Source organism: Antedon mediterranea, chromosome 6 (assembly GCF_964355755.1).
Source record: "Antedon mediterranea chromosome 6, ecAntMedi1.1, whole genome shotgun sequence".
NCBI lineage: Eukaryota > Metazoa > Echinodermata > Crinoidea > Comatulida > Antedonidae > Antedon > Antedon mediterranea.
The window spans coordinates 2,865,919-2,884,428 of record NC_092675.1 but is presented as its reverse complement, the minus strand read 5'-3'; the positions used below and the strand labels follow the sequence as shown (position 1 = coordinate 2,884,428).

General features: G+C 31.8%; 1 protein-coding gene across 1 annotated transcript; it reads left to right on the top strand.

Annotated features, from left to right (window-relative positions):
• The first annotated feature begins 1,379 nt into the window (after positions 1-1,379).
• Positions 1,380-16,744, top strand: LOC140052018 (photoreceptor-specific nuclear receptor-like). The gene is made up of 8 exons (XM_072097390.1): positions 1,380-1,512; positions 9,087-9,222; positions 11,177-11,280; positions 13,097-13,333; positions 14,736-14,938; positions 15,302-15,548; positions 15,903-16,008; positions 16,612-16,744. Exons 1-8 carry the CDS (start codon positions 1,473-1,475, stop codon positions 16,742-16,744), a joined length of 1,206 nt encoding a protein of 401 aa, XP_071953491.1. The 5' UTR covers positions 1,380-1,472.
• The last annotated feature ends 1,766 nt before the right edge of the window (positions 16,745-18,510 follow it).

Below are 18,510 nucleotides of genomic sequence, written 5' to 3'. Positions count from 1 at the left end.
CAATACTAACGATCAATGAACGAACCGACTTGTCGTACTCATGTTTTCCCATTTCGCTCTCAATTAGATTTTGTCTAAGAAGGTAAATTTGCTTTAATGAAAAGCCTTATTTAATTGAATCTCACATTCCAGTTATATTTTTGTAACTCTAGAACAAGCAAAGACTGAACCGATTTTCTGCTCTTTCCGTTGGCGTATTGATCTCTTCACACCCATTAACCGCATTACTGCTAACGCGAGGTGTCTAGCCTCAAGGTTAACGTAGATCTTGGATAAGTGACACTGCTTAACACCTACACATGACAAATATGACAAGTATTTACTCCACTAAACGATATGTTTAAGTTTATTGCCTAACACACATTGTCATATCTCTTAACTCTTTCGTCGTAGAACAATTAAATCGGTGTACAATTACGTCTTTATTTTTGCCCTAAGCCTACATTTATGAAATTAAATTCCATTTCTTTAATTGTCATTACCATTTAGTAGTAGTCACTTTTTGTTTTATTATGTTATAATACTTTTTTTTTAAACTAATTCTGTTAACTGTTATATTTACTTATATTAACTTATATTAATATTTATGTCTCGCGTGATTTTTAAAATATATTAAAACAATAATAGTATAATAATGGTATTAAACAGTTACTCATTTACCAAAAGACGAAGACCTCTTACTGTGTACTGTAAACATTAGCAATCTTTTCTATGTATATTGATAATGTGACCTATCACCCACTCTATTCAATATTTAATAGTATAGAATATCGCGATATCCAGATTTTTATTTGGCAGGCCTAAGGTAATATCATTCACATTCAAGACTGGGACAATCTGACTGAACTTTACTTTGATAAAGAAATATGAGGAGGCATTCATATTTTAAACGAAATTGTTAGTAAACCATCACTGTCGACATCGCATAAGAAATGTTAACACATTACCATTGCCGCTGTTCCCTATTAACCCTATTAAAACAACGTTCTGAGTGGGCCTTTCGACTTAAAGTCATTAGTAAACTCAAATCAACGAATATTGCACCAAGAATACATGGTTATAACATCACTTATGTAACGCAACGTATTTTATTAAGTCTTTTGTATGCTTTACCAACATCAAGGTGAGAATTTCAATAAAACAATGTTTTTAAAGACTTCTGGACGTATATTACATTACTTTGACTGGGAAGCGGAGATTGGAAGACATTTATCACTAAATTGACCAATCAACGTTCACACTGAATACGTTAAGTAAGTAAGTACTCGCCAATCAGAAACTCGATTTCAATAACGGCAGATGTACCATCGTGATGACGTCATGATCATTGCGTTATGAATTTTTGATTCCAATGTAATCAGTGAGCTGTGTGTCCGTTGATTTCTAGACGTGCTTCGCAGATCACGCGAAACAATTTCAGAACAGAAAACATTTATTTTATCTGAAGTTAAACGAATTTTATTCAACCGAAGATGACAGAAAATCTTACAAACATTGACATAGAAGAGCAAGGTAAGATTATTTTTAAAATATAAAACGTGTTTTATTGTTGTTTTTTTTTTAAAGTTTGACCACAATCACACTGTAGAATAATTGTTTATTTCATATTTTAAGTTTTGTAACGAGTTTTTGCTCATTTAAAAATGTCATTTCAATGTGACTTACAATTTTTCAGTAAGCCTAGAAATCAAAATCAGCACTTCAAATTGTTTCCCAGGAACTCGCATATGTTGCCATTAAGTGTATAACAATTATTTGAGACGTAAGCCTAAACAATATATTGTTTTGCCAAATTTGGTTAATGTTTATAATACAGAATGTTTTTTTTTTCGTATTTTAGTGGTATTTTGCAGAATTGTACAATTCTCAAACTCTTAGTTTGTTTAAATATAGCTTAGGCCTATAGTTTTGTTTGTGAAAATAGTTTCTCATCTTTTTAAAATCAACACAATTAGTGACATGTTTGTATAATAATATATTTATGGTAATAGCAAATTTGTCTAGTAGTGAAAGTAATTGTTATCAAATATTTATATGTACCATTTTGCGCACTGTACGCGACGGAATCCGTCGCGTTGTGGTAATTGGTCAAATTGCGTTGCGCTTACGTCCTTGCCATGCGTCCTTATTGGAAAAACCATGCTTTTGAAATGGTTGTACTTTATAAATCAAGTTTGTGATTATTGCAAACAGCAAAGATCATTTACACTGTCCAATTGTAAGTTGTAACGATATGCTTGTAAATGAATATCATCTTATCTTGCCAGTAATTAATTTTCTCCAAAGATTTAATCTAGATAATTAGTTTAACCCAACAAGTACAAAAGAATGGGTACAACATAGATTTGATGAAAATTAGGTTTACAGTGCAAAATACGAAATATGCTATGTTTACTAATTCACCGACAGTTATTATTTTGTTGTCATAATTCTTACAGTCATGTTATAAGAGACATTCATTATTATCATCATAAGTATTATTCTTAAAGATGTGTTGTTTCCAAAAACATGAAAAAATTAAGATTGGGCCTAATAAAAAAAATTAAAGAAGAAAAAAATGTAATTTTCAAGTTAATCACTTCCGTAGAAAAAAGAAATTAAAAAGACAAAATAAGCGGTTAAATTCAACAAACTATAAACCCATTGACTTCCAGTCAATTTTTCCTTAAATTACAATTTTATTTTCGATCTAATTTTTGGTCAAAGTGATTAACTATTATGTGACATTAAAATGGCGCATTCAACAACAAAAATGTAAATAAAATTTGTTCAGGGGGACAATACGTCTTTAATAAATAGAGGCCTAATCTTGTTAAAAACATTTAGTATTCATTTCACAAGATGTGAACAAAAAATAATGAAAGTCCATCGACACAAAAATATTGGGGGAAAATGTTGTTAATTTATAATGTTAGGCCTAAGTATAAATTGTTTGGGCATATGTGTGCCTACTCTTTAATAAATAGAGGCCTAATCTTGTTAAAAACATTTAGTATTCATTTGACAAGTATGTGAACAAAAAATAATGAAAGTCCATCGACACAAAAATATTGGGGGGAAATGTTGTTAATTTATAATGTTAGGCCTAAGTATAAATTGTTTGGGCATATGTGTGCCTACTCTTTAATAAATAGAGGCCTAATCTTGTTAAAAACATTTAGTATTCATTTCACAAGTATGTGAACAAAAAATAATGAAAGTCCATCGACACAAAAATATTGGAGAAAAAGTTGCTAATGTATATGTTTTGTTAAGTGTGCCTACTAATAAATGTATTAAAAGATAATGATCAGTGAGGGTTCAGTTGCTACACTTGTAAAAATAATAAGATGTAAAAACAGTTTTTGACTTGCTTATATGGAAAATCTTTATGTTTAAAAACATTTTTAAAACATTGAAACCAAACCACGAAATAAATGATATTAATTAATAAACTAATAGGAATAATATAATAATTACAATGAAATAAACATTTATATTAAAGCAGATTTATTAATCTAAAGTCTTGTATCATTATTTTAGGATCTATGTTAAAAAGAAGAAGCAGATCATCGTCATCATAATCATTATTTTGATCATTATTTATCATCATCACCACGATCATCGTCATCATAATCATTATCATCATTAGAATACCGTAAACATTGTATCATCATCATCATCATCATCATCACCATATCAATTACAAAAATTACAAACAAATTATAAAAATAATATTTATTTCATTTTATTTAAATTATCACTCTTTCATTTATACATTTTTATTTTACTTTTTCAATCAATTTGTGTAATCACAATAATTTAAATCATTTTATTCGATTACTAATAAAAGCTATACTAGATATAAACAGTTTTATAAAAGTATCGGTGTTTGAATTTAACAAGTATGTAAATCTTGAGCCTTTTTAAAAATCTTTTTTATAAATCTTTTTTAAACATCCACATACATCATCTGGTTTTACATTTTATAGTTGTTATTTATTTATCTTGCTTTGTTACGGAAAGCAAACACAATTACTTATATTTTTTTAAAAATTAAACATGTTATGAAATTATTTAAAATCTTTCTACATAAACAAATAATGTTACTTGGGAAAAAGCAAAAGTAATGAAACTGTCGTTTTATGGTGTGCTTCACCTAATCCTTTTCTGAGATATATAATACTTCTATTTCTGATTGTCATGGTATTTATTTATTATTGTGCCTTGAAAAAATAAAACAAACACAAATTATAAACAAATTATTTTTATTTGAATTAACATGAAACAAATTAATGTCAATTAAACATAAAAATAAATACTAATATAATAATGAAATACCAAGCCATAAAATTATCATAATAATATGATGATGTTTGGTATAATGAAATATTTATTATCCGTATATATATATATATATACTGATAATAAATATAAAAAATACGTTTCATTTGAATACATTATTGATAAAAAAGGGCTTTAATTTTTTTTCTTCCAAATAATACCAAACAATGGAAAGTAGACAATAAAAAATACCAAAAATAAGATACAAAACAAAACGGAAACAATTTTCTTAGAAAGTATTTAGTAAAAATAATAAGTTCTGTCTACACTATCAAACATTATGTGACAAAAAATGTGCCCATATATGGACATGATGATGTCATATCACTACCATATTTGGGCATATAACTACCATATTGGGGCATATCACTACCATATTGGGGCATATCACTACCATATTTGGGCATATCACTACCATATTTATATAACATACCTGGTCTCTTTTGTTTTACCTAAAAATCAAAGGATAAATAAATCTGTTTTAATATAAATGTTTATTTCATTGTAATTATTATATTATTCCTATTACTTTATCAATTAATATCATTTCTTTTGTGGTTTGGTTTCAATAATGTTTTTAAACATAAAGATTTTTCATATAAGCAAGTCAAAAATGGTTTTTACATCTTATTATTTCTAGCAACTGCCATTTTTGATTAAAAGTCGCTGACTATTTTTACTTTCTTTTGATAAAAGATGTCTTATATTTTGATCAGCTCGACAGAACAGCTCACAGCAATAAACCAATACATTATTCAACGATAATTCATCTCTCTGATCTTTTCATTGAATAAAGATTGTAATTTCCTGACGCTAAATATGTACTGTAATTCTATGTACTGTATGTTGTAATGTATCATTTTTGCTAAACAAACGTCCCTCCTTTCAAAGTTCAAACACATCGTCGATTGGCCGTCGACAGTATTTTCCTGTTGACTTTGTCCTAAGTCGACATTCGTTGTCTTTTATCTTTCGTGATTTTGATTAATATGAGTTTTTAGAACGACAGATGAAGATGATAAAAGATTAAAGCGTTTAACTTCCGGAAAATACTCATCAATTTATTGTCACTCTTTATTGTAAAATCATGAGAAATTTGGGAAGAGGGGGTTTCCGGCACCGCCAAGTATTTCACATCAAATCAAAAGATTCACTTCCGTTTGTATTATTGATAAACAGAGAGCATGCCACGGCGCGGTGTGGTAACCATTGCTATTTCCCGTGCGTGTTTTGATTATTTTCGATACTTTGTATCTCGTCATTTTAAATTGTGAAGGAGGGGCAGGTGGAAGAAATCGCCATGGGCTGTAACCCCGAGGAACCATATTCTCATCAACTATCTCCTTCGTAAATACACATCTTCATTTAGCAGTGACTATACGATGCCATCACACCTGTAAACCAATCAGCAGTGTACTGGAGATTTTTTTTCTACCTAACATCGACCCGATCCTCAAATGATAATACGCCTGAGACATCTCTTTAACGTAAGCGCTTAATCCACCAATCACAACGCCCCGATTCGTTCTTTTCTTCGGAGAATCTTTAGGTGATTATCAAAACCAGAAATTGATGGCTGCTAATCAATGTACAGAATTAACACTACTCGACTTAAACGACTGGCATTTAACAGATATAAGAAACGCAAGGTGTCTTTCGTTTGTGTGATATTCAAAAAATTGTACAAATGAACAAAGAGTAACAAAGTCATTTGTACTAATCTGTATAATTAGTGAATAGATGTTCAATTATTGAAAGATGTTTTACATTTATTCGAAAAATACATTGCGTTTATCGCGTTTGATTTGTTTGTAAAATCAAGGTTTTTTACCGTAAATTAACGCGTTTCCTTTGCCCAAACATATAGTCATTTTGTCTTGATATAATTAATTAGCATAGAAACGATTATATTATAGTTGTAGTAGGGCATACCATACCGTAACCTAAACTTGTATCTGATAAAAGGCGTCATATAGGCCCTAAAAAAGTATGACACTATAGTAAAGTCTTGTATGGAGGTGTGTAGGCCTACATTTTGTTTCCAGACATACGAAATGGGACCTATAAAAGCTACAATAAGGAACCAATCATTTTACATTATTATGCTGAATACTCAGACCTGTGCCTAACACCAGTCTTATACGACATGTTGTTTATATAATATGTTATTGATTGACTCGCGTATCATACAGCTATAGTGTTCGACCGCGGGTGGTTACTAGACGCGTAAAATAGGAAATGCACCATTGCATGATGTGCACTCAAGCGCACAACACCAAACGCCAAACGCGAAAAGACGGATCGAAGGCAATGACTTTCTACACCTCTATAACACCGACTAACAATATAAATCAGATCTATTTTGCCATCGAATTTCAAGCAATTAATTCGACATGGATGTAAGTTTTCGCTTCATTAACCTTCTTATAGCATGGAATGTTAGCCTTCCTGTTATACTGGCTGATATGGTAATTGAATTGAGAGAATCAAGCCGAATATACAACTCAAACGCTTGGGCTTGAATTCCAGAGGCTAGAGAAATTATCATAAATGGGCCAGAAAACATCCGCGCGCTATATATTTCATTGCGTCAATCCGTGTCTTGGTGCCGTTGTATCATGTTTAAACCGAAGTTCACAATTATATGAAAATGGAAGTAGTGTCATCAAAGTATACCGACTTGGAAAAAATACAATCCCATTTCACCTGCCCCTGCTTCCAATCGTTTAATTTGTTGAACGGTAATAAGGGTTATCCTCATTTCGACACAAGTTCAAATTTCCTTTGCGTGCAATAATAAAAGACCGGCAGTAGTAAGCGATTAGTTGTTTCATTTGTCGTTATCTCGTTTAAAATTTAAGTCAAACGATTATGACTTATGCGTCAGAGGAGTAATTAATAGACAAAGCAACACACACACACACACACTCATTTAGGGGTTGGGGGGGGGGGGGTGTTATTTTACCCGTTCATCCTTGAAGATATACGGAAATTGTTTACAATGTAAATTGCTATACATAAAATAACTGTATTAGCGTATCATGTTTTTATAATATAATATTTTAAATAAATAAATTGTAACAATTATTAAAGTAAACCAGTTATTTTGTCATCCTGGTGTATTTCATTTCCTTCATTTATTCTTTATTTTGTAATCAAATGTACATATACAGATACAAAGCTCTTAACTATATATACATAATAAAACAATACAATAAAAATACAAAAGCCCATGGACCACAAACTGGTAATACGTGTACATTACATTAAATTAAATTATTATTTACCAATAATGCGACCATTTGGTGATATAAATGAAGTGCATAGTTATTAAAAATATTTTGATTGATAGTAATATTATTATTACTTGGTATTAGGACAAATAAGCCTCGTGAATTAAAAGTTTATGAATTATGTAAGATCATCGTTAGTTAATTTTGTTTTAGATTTTCTTCATCCTTTTTTAAACGTTACATTTATTTCTAGCTTGAAATATTTAATTACGGTAACGCTTAAAAGTAACATATTTAAACACTGTTGTTAAAATAGTTGATTATAATCACCATTGATAGCGAATATTCTCTTAAAAATACATGTTATTGAGTGAAACGTTATCCGCCATCAGATAAAAAGAAATTTTTCCTAATTAAAAAAATTGTTGATGATTATAGTTAATTTTTTTAGACGTTTAGTCGCTTGTTGAAAGGTTACTAACTTCCGAAACAATAAAAAAAAAATTTTTGAACAAATTGAACGTTAAATTATTATCGGAACGCGCTAAAAAAAAACCATTTTTAAAATGTGTAATTATATTACTGAAAAGATCATTGTTCGTTAATAGATAGCGAGGATTCTTCACAAACCTGTTGTTACAACAACGATTTAGCGCCTGGAGCTATGATGTATTGTACAACAATATGAATTCATATACGTATGACAAATTGATGTTGAACAATGGTAAAGAACGAATAAACTTGAGTTCAATAGGCTATATTGTACATTCATGCCATGTTTCTTTGCACAATGAATTTGTATTGTTGACTTAATAACTCTATATACACCGTAAATCAAGGATATATACATCTAGACATAATACTTGTCTGTGTATTTGTATTATCTATGGTGTTGTAATAAAAAAAATAATGCAATAATGAATAATATTTGTATCATTATATTGTAAATCAACGTATATTACTTTTTAAAGATCTATTATTTCTAAAAACGTGAAAAATAAAGATGAATAAAAGTCCATTTTATAGATTTGAAAATTTACTTCTAATTGGCTTCCAGTTGGGAATTTAAATTACGGTCAGGCAAAATCAATTTTTAGATCCAATTTTTGTCAGTGATTAACTATAATGTCAACAAACATTATTTTGTTAGTTTGTTCAGGGTTAACTCAAAAATATACTGTATATATATATATATATATATATATATATATATATATATATATATATATATATATATATATATATATATATATATATATATATATATATATTTTTTTTTAAAAATTCTTACTCAGCAATGTAAACTGAAGCAATGTAAAATAGGCCTAATATTTTTTTAATTAATTTTAATGACATGTTGAGGCTAAAATCCTTATCATTGCCTTAATGCGCAAAGTATGCTGTGATCACAACCATATTTCTGCTGTTTGAACCAAAATCCTTCGTCCATAAACAGGAAATGTATTTATTTATGTATTATTATTGTGATAATATGAAGTTATGTAAAAGAAATCATTTTTATTTTCACAGGGCCAAAATCGCTCTTTCCTGGTATGACATGCAAAGTTTGCGGAGACATTTCTAGTGGAAAGCATTATGGGATATACGCCTGTAACGGGTGTAGTGGCTTTTTCAAAAGAAGTGTACGCAGAAAGCTGGTATACAGGTGAGCACATCACCAGAGACATTTCTTAGCACAAAAATACTTTTTCATGCGTTAACATTAATAAAGCGTGGTTCACACTACTAGCGACTCAACGTAACGCAACGCAGCGGCTTTTTTGACGCAAAGTGCTGTATTGCGTAATCACGAGTGAGAACAGACGACGCAACAGTGCTGCAAATATCGCAGGTTTGATTTCACGCAGGCGGGAGTAAACACAATTATTGGAAGGTTCTTAAGCTTGGTTCCCACTAGAACGTAACGCAAGGACGTAAACGCAACGCAAGCGTTTGAACCAATGACAAGCGAAGTTATAGACAGCAATCACAGGCGAATAAGCCATCGCTTGTGATTGGTCAATTCACTTGCGTTGCGTTACGTCCTTGTGTTGTGTTGCGTCGCTAGTGGGAACCACGCTTTACGTTGCGTAGATTGCGTTACGTTGCGTCGCTAGTGGGAACCAGGCTTTAGTTGTTGGTATCTATATCCTATACATAGAGGAATTATCCAGACCTACACGAACAACGCGTATTTAATACCGGTGTCATTTTGAATTTCCACGTCGGATGTATCATAATAGGCCTATATAGGACGTGAGAACCATCATGTTTTTTTAAATGACGTAACATTTTGGTTGTTTCTCACACAATCCGTCAATGAAACCGGGTTAAAATTAGCGCGTGTATAAAAACTATTTTTTCCCCCTTTTTTTCTTTATTTCATTTCAAAAACATTTCATCTCACATTTCAAACTATGAACTATTTAGGATGTCACGTATTATTGCAATGGCATTATGATATTTTATTTGAAAGTCCAAGTACAATACCTGCCATGCGTTTGCATGGTGCATCACGTCATATGCGGTTAATCACAGTAGTATCGGATGATAGAAATTCACTCCATTGATGTTAAATATTATAGACTGTCTCTTTAAACATACGTTTCGTCTTTAAACATACATTTCGTCTTTAAACTAATAATTGAATATTTAATTTCAGCCACCATTTAATTACCTTAGACGCAACAGCTTTGTTGAATCGAATCAAACACTTGACTTAAAACTCAAGTTCCTATTACATCATAATAAAGTTACGGAGCTATAACTCATTCAAAAGCTATTTGACAGTAATGAAAAACAATCACTTGAACTCGTGTTTGCACACTAACGGTTGTCTTGTTCAGACACTTAGCATCGCGTATTTGTCTGTTATTTAACCAAACTCCAGCTAATTAGTTGTATTGACTTGTGTGTTGATATATTCAACGATTTTTCTAGCGCGGCTCTCGGTTTATGATTGTAGAATGTAGAAATGAGTCAAAGACAGAACTCGAAATTGCCGATATCAGGTTTCATAAGACATCGATCGAAGCAAACAATAGGTAAATTGGAGATTAATTGTTATACAAGTGATTGTAGAGAGAAGTGAGCACTTCTTCACATTGGTATTTCATTTCACTCTACCCTGGTATTTCTACCAAAGGCCTACTGGTAATATCAAATCGATAGTAGCACGTGTTGTTTAAGAGAGGTGACAGTATTACTTAAGTAACGGCGTATTATTATCGATTATTAAAACATTAAACGGATTTGATGTCTAATAAATACTGTTGTGACTGAATGAAAAGTTCAGTATACTAAAGCTTGGTTCCCACTAGAACGCAACGCAAAGTGATTTGACCAATCCCAAGGGATGGATTATTCGAACAGCCGCTTGTGATTGGTCAACTCGCTTGCGTTGTGTCTACGCCCTTGCGTTGCGTTCTAGTAGGAACCAAGCTTAAAAAATACATTTCGTCGCCTGTTTCCAAAACTTACTAAAGACACAGACTAAACAAAAACATTATGTCCCAAGTGATCTCGATATAAATATAAATAAATGTATTACCTTATACAGTAGTATTACAAGACAGTTATAACATAGTATATTATAGATTAAAGTTTGAATGTTGTTTTAGGTGCCAAGCAGGTACTGGTATGTGTATGGTGGATAAGGCACATCGCAACCAATGTCAAGCATGTCGACTTAAAAAATGTCTCGAAAGTGGAATGAATAAAGACGGTAAGATATTGAAATTAAAATTCCATATTCTAATATCCACACGTCATAGATATAAGAATTACCAAACAGTTTAACAGACTTAAAATGTCCTCATCTCTTAAAAACAAAAAACTCCTTTTTCATCAAAATGAGATGTGGAGGTTGGCGGTAAAGATGTTCATCTACCAGTCTCTCAGTCAAAAGTCAACCCCTGCCAGATATCAGAATTTGTTCTCATGACAAAAAACAACTTTGTATGTATGTGAACTGGGGCAGTGAAATTCCTCTTTGATTAACGATAAAGGTTGCATTATCAAGCAATTGAGAAAGATTTGCGAATGAGGTACTAATGAAATTATACAAATTTTATTTATAAATCGACACGCATCATCAACACCAGTCTTTTAAAATGATTTTTAACTTAGTGTCGTAACTAAGCAACGGATCTTTTTAGAATGATGGATATGGCGCGAAATTAATGATAGATGGCGCGAAATGAAATTAGACGAAAAAAGCCATGCAACGCAGCACATACGCTATTGTGCGTAATCAAATCGATTAGAAACTATTCTCAGTAATTCAATCACAATCCACCATCCATATACTTTTGAAATCAAATGTGATGGCGCGAAGAGCTAAAGGTTTTAATTCAATTTGTACGAAAGTGTTGAAAGCACTAAACGTATGTAATGTATGCCCTTCCGCACTTCGAAACATATTAACAATGTATATTACATTAGTAAAGTAAAACAGTGTTTGTTCTGACCACAATGATTTTAATTCACCATCATTTTATTGCCTAAAGATGAAAACTGTGAACATAGACATGAACATAATTCAATTCAAATTATTATTCTAAATAGGAAAGTTTGTATGGCACTAGGCCTATATAACATATTACAAAATCGCATAATCAGTAGTAGGCCTACAAAAGTATAAAATATCGTTTAAAAGACATTATGAACAAAATATTTTGTTATATATTGTTATTATAAAAATTATAGTTGGGAATAAAATATTTAATTTCATGTAATTCGTGTATGTAGGATTGGATCCATGACATCATATACTTTTTGACAAAAAGATTTAATAAACTTGAATCCACTTTTACACATTTTGGCTCGCTTGCACTTTCAGGAACACATCTTAACATTTAATAAGAGAGCACTATACCATTTTGAGAAAGCTAATTGAAGAGCCAAAACAGAAAACTCAAATTTCCACAACATGTTTTCTTGTTAACTTGTGAAAAAATTAAATTGTAGGCCTACTGTATTTTTTCTCAGAAACAAATTTTCATTTTAAAACGTATGTATCACTAACCCCTAGTATATTTTCTAAACCATTAAAATACATTTTATAATCCTTAACTGTTGCGTGTCATCAATGCTAATAAGTAGGAAATTCATTTTAAACTTCGTCGCTATCTAGCGATCCTAGGAAATGGTCATGACGCCGTAAAACAGATGCCAAGAAGAAACTGATAAACAAGTACATCATTTCTCGAATCATTAAGGCTAAAACCGCGACCTGTTGTCATTGATGAAGAAATTATTTTAATTACGCCAGAAAACATTTGATGGATGAAACAAATTACCTACTGATGAGCGATCATACGGTGTATAATAGTGTACAGGAAAGATAACAACTCGAACAATTGTTTTTATGACGTATGCGGATAACATCTTCTAAAATTACATAATACATTTTTTTTTTCTAAACCTTTTCGGCAAAATATAACAACGTATTTTTTCATCATACTTGTCAATGTTTTTTGGGAGTTCTTTGCAATACGGTTGCCATGTTTTGTTTATTGAACTTCAACCTTTCATTTCAGCTGTACAAAATGAACGACAACCCCGCAGTACGTCACAAATCAGAATTGACCGATCACCAGTGGTCACTGCAGTTGACCACAGAGAGATGTCATGTAATGGTCTACACACTAGCCGTGATTCAAATTTGTCAAACCACCAAATTCAGACGAATGGACAAAGAAGTCCAATAGCAACGCACCGCTTCATGGTTGGTTTGATGAATGCTGAAACGTGTGCAAAGTTGGAACCCGAAGATGGTAGGTGATTAGATCATTACTACTGGTGATCTTAAGGTGGAGTGGGTTACGTGTTCTTCATTTGTGACAGAAATGAAATGATGAACTTTTTATATTACTATAACGTCTTTATGATATTGTTTCATACCCAATTTGCATATCTTGATTAGGCCCTCCACGGATTAGGCCCTCCACGTCCCCACGGCAGTCAGGCTCTTTGCCTATCACATGCTAATCCGATATTATCATTACACAATCATCACTCTCCGGTATATACAGCAACTGCCGCGACTTTAACATTACTTAACTTTGGTGACGATGAGCCGGTGTTTCAATGCTGCATATCGGTACATTATGAACTTTTCATATCACTAAAAAGATCACATTGCTTTTTTAAACAGGTAATCATACAAAAACACTCAATCCAATCCCTTAAACCCGTTTCTCCTCCCAAAATCTATTTAGCTTACATCATTTTAAAAACTTCTCAATCCGCATTCGATTGTGTTTTTAAAAGTACCCGTTCCTTGTCTTTCTTTTGAGCCGTTAATTTGTTTTCATTTCACCAACAACAATCAAAACTCCAGACGTAACGGTCATTGTTCTTTGTTGAGTACAACATACTTTGTAAGAAAATCCAGTTAACTAACATATAGATTACATCCTGAGGGTCTGGATTAGCAAAGACTAACCGCTTTTCAGACAACCTTAGCGTTCATTTTAACGTCCCTGGACAATCCAAATCGATAGAAATAAGCAAAATGGGTAAAACTGAAGCAAATAAATAAAGCTCCTTTCGCAACAATCCAATTATGCATCAACTTGTTAAAAATTATCTCACCTAATATACCTTCTCATATTTCAATGAAATATTAACAATAACTAACGTTTATAACTTCAAAGGCGGTAAGAAGTTTAGTTGGTTGAATTATGTCATGGTGACCATCATAGGGATTAGAAAATCGTTTGTAACAATCGTTGAAACTGTGACGGTGGTGTAATGCAATAATCTCATTTCTTTAAAATGATGAGATTTAGTTTATAATTAATTTAATTTATAAACACGCTATACCTCATGATTGTAATTATATTTTTACTCATTTTTTACATAATTTTGTGTTTAAAACCTCAAGATTATCTTGATGAAACTGTTTCGAAACCTATATTTCTATACCTTATTTGCATATCTCGATGACACTGTATTGAAACCTTTTTTCATACCTAATTTGCATTGATTACACTGTATGGCATTCTATATTTTCATACCTAATTTGCATATCTTGATAACACTATAACAAGTTCTATATTTCCATACCTAATTTGCATATCTTGATGAAACTATATGGAATTCTATATTTTCATACCTAATTTGCATAGTTTATGATATTGTAAAAAAATAACTAAAATTATCATTGTTATTTAGCAATACAAGTTGCCGAAACGACTGGCTACATGCAGGAAGAACAGACACCTTATGGAATGGAATTACTTGGAGTGCCTCGAGACTTTACCTTCTTTCACGAGGGACGCGAGAACGTTTATGAATACTCGGCACGTCTTCTTTTTATTGCTGTCAAATGGGCAAAGTCACTACCATCATTTGCTCACCTTCCATTTAGAGATCAGGTGCATATTTTCTTTATTTCTTTCTTTTTTCAATAAAATTTATTCCATAATGGTAAGACAAATAATAGAATAAGAATAAGAAGAATAATAAACAAAAGAAACAGTAATACAATACAAAAACAAGAAAAGGTAAATAAGAGAAAGGAATGCCATCATGGGGTCATGATTAGAAGTAAAAACTTTCTCACCATGACCCCGAGGGAGAGAGAAAAAGACTGTGTATAATAAAACAATTGCAAAGTAAAAAGTAATGTTCTCGTATATTGTTCAACAATATCCAGTGTCTTAACATCAGCTGCTGAACCTATATGATACAATTTTCTCCTGGGTCTAATTCTTTTAACATCTTCATTTTGATTTTAGGTCATTCTTCTGGAAGAGTGTTGGAGTGAACTGTTTCTCTTATGTGCAATCCAGTGGTCAATGCCTGTTGAGTCCTGTCCATTACTGACCATCTCTGAGTTCTTCAAAAACTCCGAGATCAACAGTAAAACATCGATGATTCTTGCTGAAATTAGAGCTCTTCAGGAGATCATAGGTCGTTTCAAGGCTATCGGAGTGGACGCAGCGGAATTTGCATGTATGAAGGCTATTACAACGTTCAATCCAAGTAAGTCACTTTAGAAAAAAAAAATACTTAAGTTATACTTTTAAGCATGTTTTATTAAAACTGATGGAAAAGCCTAACTTTGTGAATGTGGAAAATAATTAAATAATGTACACATAATATCCCGACGATTTCCTGCATGAATTTCTTCTCATATTTCCTATTCATGAAATATCTGTTGGGGTTAAGTATTTGTTTTCGGGTGCCCCATAACAACAAATCCTTAAAAAATCACTGAACCACTAAAATAATTATCATTTCTTAAATTATCGATTAAGAAATTTGATTCTTCAAGATGCAATCTAACAAATTGAAATATTATTTATTTTCATAACAATCAATACAAATTAATTTCAGCAACAAAGGGATTAAAAGATCCGCACCAAGTAGAAACACTACAAGATCAGGCGCAGATCATGTTGAACCAGCACATCCAGGCTCGCCATACATCGCATCCAGCAAGGTAACATGCATTTCTTCTACGTTCACCGCCTACTAATTTGTGTACTTGTCTAAGTATATTATTTGCTTTGAACACGGTTTTATTGACCTATTGGTTCTCGTCCTTATTGTTTTTTTTTATTTGGTATATATCTTTGTTTCAAGGTTTGCATGGCGAAATCAAATGTTGATATAAAGTTTGCGGTATACCACGTATATTGGAAAAAGAACTGTTGTCGACGTTTCGTGAGGTTGATCAAAGCATATTGATCGAAACGTCGAGAAACTCAACAGTTCGTTCAGAACAAATACGTGGTATACCGCAAACTTTATATCAACATTGGTATATATCAAAAGACCATGTCTATATTGGTTTCAGAATAAGATGATGACGTAAGAAAAGCATATTAAAATCTCGATTTATCTTCAATAGGCCTATAGGCCATCTATCTATTTATTTTTCCAACTTACTTACGCTAATTTATTTCGCTCAGTTTCTGAGCGCTTCGTTTTATTATTCTTTACTGGTTTTCAGCAATTAACGCCGAAGTTTGTCCCGTTTATTGAAAACAGCCTAATTGCTCTTATTGACTTTTTGTTTTAATGTTTTTATCTTCATTTTCAGATTCGGTCGCTTACTTCTTATGATGCCGTCTTTGCGATTGGTTTCAGCAGACAAAATCGAGCTTCTTTTTTTCCGACCTACAATCGGAGATACGCCTATGGAACGCCTACTATGTGATATGTTTAAAAATTAATATAACCTTACCTGTACATATTTAATTGCATATTAATTTATTAAGTAAATTCTCTAATATTGAGATAATGTACATAAAATGGGGCGACTGCAATTTATTTAATATCAGATATGTTCTAAGGATTCACTGTACTATATAAGACTGTTAAAAAGTATACACTGCGCGAAAGAGATTCATGTACTCTCCATGCAATATTCGACAAATTAAAAATCAGTTGTAAAGCAGTCGTTATTTAAATAAAAATAGCGACGATATCTATAAAAGAAAACGTCAGAATTATTATATTCTTCATTTACGAAACTCAAAGAGCAAAACGTAATTCCTCAATGTTCAATAATATGAGTCCCTGTTTAATTTTCTAAACATATTTTCCATCCACTTGGCGAATTTAGTCATTTTCGCAAAAACAAAAGAATCTCCCTATATTATATACGGTACTCTTTCCACACGTAAGGTTGTGTCAAATTCCTGAGTTATGATTGGTAGCAAAACACTCAAGGAACTATAGATTTCGTTGCATAAATAGATTTGAAAGATGGAAATAATGCGCTGCGCAGGTGTTTAGAGTTAACGCGTTTTCGATTCGCGTAAACGAATTCGCCCGTGGAAAGCAGGTTTTAAATTTACTTTTCTTTAATGGTCAATATACGATAACCTTGAAGCACAATTTAACACACAATGCAGCTCTATGTATTAGCCTACAGTATTAATCTTCTTTAACGTTAACTGCTATTGTAATTATATTAATAAATGGTCAGATGATTTATTCATCTTGTGTGATAAATAGCTGCCTGTCATGATAATATTGCGCGCTAAATAATAAAAACGCGCGAAAACAATAAAAACGCGCGAAAACAGGAAAGTGTTAAAGAGGGATTAGCTTATACATGGTCATCGCGGATTAGAGCCTGGAGTGCGTACAGCGCGTACTAACGCAGGTGTAATTTAAAGACAAGTTGATGAACCTGTATATTCATTGTATGATTTCTATTTGTTTCCTGCTAATAGTGATAGAAAAAGATGAGAAAAACGCTCAATAGTTGATGGGTCACCTGTACACGGATTTTATTTGTTAATTGTATTTGATGCGATCAATTTAAATTGAGCAGTAGGTTTTTCATAACTTCAACGAGTTAGACAAGATATCTTCAGTTAATAGACATATAGGCTAATTGCCGCAAGCCTTTATTGAATGGTATAAACAAATATTAGTTTGATTTTATTGACTTTAAACTTATCGAATGTTATTATTAAAATGTTGTTTTATTCTATAAACAATTGTAGAAAAAGTGCTTCGGGGCGGCAGACTCGACTTATTTAACGACGCTCGTTCTGCTTCACCGCTTTCAGAAAATAAGTGGGGATGTTTAGCTGTAGCTACCCTTTAAATATTGTAGATTATAGGGTCTAAAACTAATCGATGCAGAATGAAGAGTGTACGTTGAATCTCACAAAAATGTGTAAATATGGAGTCGTATACATTCTTAAAAATGTTGTTGACTAGACTGAGGATGTAATAATACCGAAAGTGAGGCAAGCCATTATGATTCAATGTTGAACTTGCATTGTAAATATAATATATATTCTTTAAGATGATCAAATATAGTTCAAAACAATAATAATGGTTTGCCTCAGTCGTTGCGAAGTTTGTTTATCATATCAAACTTAAAGTATCATTAGATCCTCTAGATTTTATGTGATTGATTAGTTATATAAGATCAATGATTTGGTTTGCTCTTGCAGATATACTACTACTATACTTGTAT

What these genes read in the sequence shown, in the direction of transcription:
- LOC140052018 (XM_072097390.1), top strand. Translation starts at nt 1,473, where the DNA reads ATGACAGAAAATCTTACAAACATTGACATAGAAGAGCAAG. An exon ending in CGCAGAAAGCTGGTATACAG is followed by an intron (nt 9,223 to 11,176) that starts GTGAGCACATCA and finishes ATGTTGTTTTAG; the next exon opens with GTGCCAAGCAGGTACTGGTA. An exon ending in TATTACAACGTTCAATCCAA is followed by an intron (nt 15,549 to 15,902) that starts GTAAGTCACTTT and finishes AATTAATTTCAG; the next exon opens with CAACAAAGGGATTAAAAGAT.